The sequence below is a fragment of the Carlito syrichta genome, unplaced genomic scaffold (assembly GCF_000164805.1).
Source record: "Carlito syrichta isolate Samal-C Ts95f unplaced genomic scaffold, Tarsius_syrichta-2.0.1 Scaffold287842, whole genome shotgun sequence".
NCBI lineage: Eukaryota > Metazoa > Chordata > Mammalia > Primates > Tarsiidae > Carlito > Carlito syrichta.
Genome location: NW_007231938.1, coordinates 89,166 through 90,275, shown reverse-complemented (window position 1 = coordinate 90,275; position 1,110 = coordinate 89,166). Strand labels below are relative to the sequence as shown.

Genomic DNA, 1,110 nt, shown 5'->3' with positions numbered 1-1,110 from the left:
CTTATTAGCCAGATTGTGTCCTTCCATCACTGCTTCCCTCAGATTTGATGGAGCCTGAATGTTGACCTGACAGAATTCCAGACCAACCTGGTGCCCTATCCCCGCATCCACTTCCCTCTGGCCACATATGCCCCTGTGATCTCTGCTGAGAAAGCCTACCATGAGCAGCTTACTGTAGCAGAGATCACCAATGCTTGCTTTGAGCCAACCAACCAGATGGTGAAATGTGACCCTCACCATGGTAAATACATGGCTTGCTGCCTGTTGTTCCGTGGCGATGTGGTTCCCAAAGACGTCAATGCTGCCATTGCCACCATCAAGACCAAGCGTACCATCCAGTTTGTGGATTGGTGTCCCACTGGCTTCAAGGTTGGCATTAATTACCAGCCTCCCACCGTGGTGCCTGGTGGAGACCTGGCCAAGGTACAGAGAGCTGTGTGCATGCTGAGCAATACCACAGCTGTAGCTGAGGCCTGGGCCCGCCTGGACCACAAGTTTCACCTGATGTATGCCAAGCATGCCTTTGTTCACTGGTACGTGGGTGAGGGGATGGAAGAAGGAGAGTTTTCTGAGGCCCGTGAAGACATGGCTGCCCTTGAGAAGGATTATGAGGAGGTTGGAGCAGATAGTGTTGAGGGAGAGGATGAGGGTGAAGAGTATTAATCTGTCTGCTACCATTTTACACTCCATTGTCTTGATTGTTTATTTCTGTTCTGTGAAACTGTCCATTGTGGTCCTAAACTGTCAATAAAATGTTTCCATTTTCAAAAATAAAAAAAATAAAGATGTGGTGTACAATTCAGGGTTAGGTATACAGATGTTCATTATGCAGGTACCCCTGTTGATGAGGGGTACCCCTTCCTCCCCTAGCAATTTCTCTCAACTGCCTATCCCACTCCTATATTATTTATTTTTTAGAGTTGAGATCTTGGTCTGCTGCTCAGGTTGGAGTGCAGTGACCTGATCATAGCTCACTGCACCCTTGAACCGTGAGCTATGATCACTGCACTTAGCTTCCAGAGTAGCTGGGACTACAGGTATGTACTACAATGCCTAGCTGATGTTTATTTTTAAAAGTTAAGAGTAAGCCGGGCTCGGTGGCTCAGCCTG

At 47.9% G+C, this 1,110-nt stretch overlaps 1 protein-coding gene across 1 annotated transcript; it reads left to right on the top strand.

The window, feature by feature from the left end:
• Positions 1 to 4: 4 nt before the first annotated feature.
• Positions 5 to 765, top strand: LOC103255122 (tubulin alpha chain-like; the record flags this gene model as incomplete). The annotated part of the gene is given in 2 exon segments (XM_008053087.1): positions 5 to 50; positions 53 to 765. Coding segments are annotated over 2 exon segments (657 nt in total), but the record flags the coding sequence as incomplete, so codon positions are not given.
• Between the last annotated feature and the right edge of the window lie 345 nt (positions 766 to 1,110).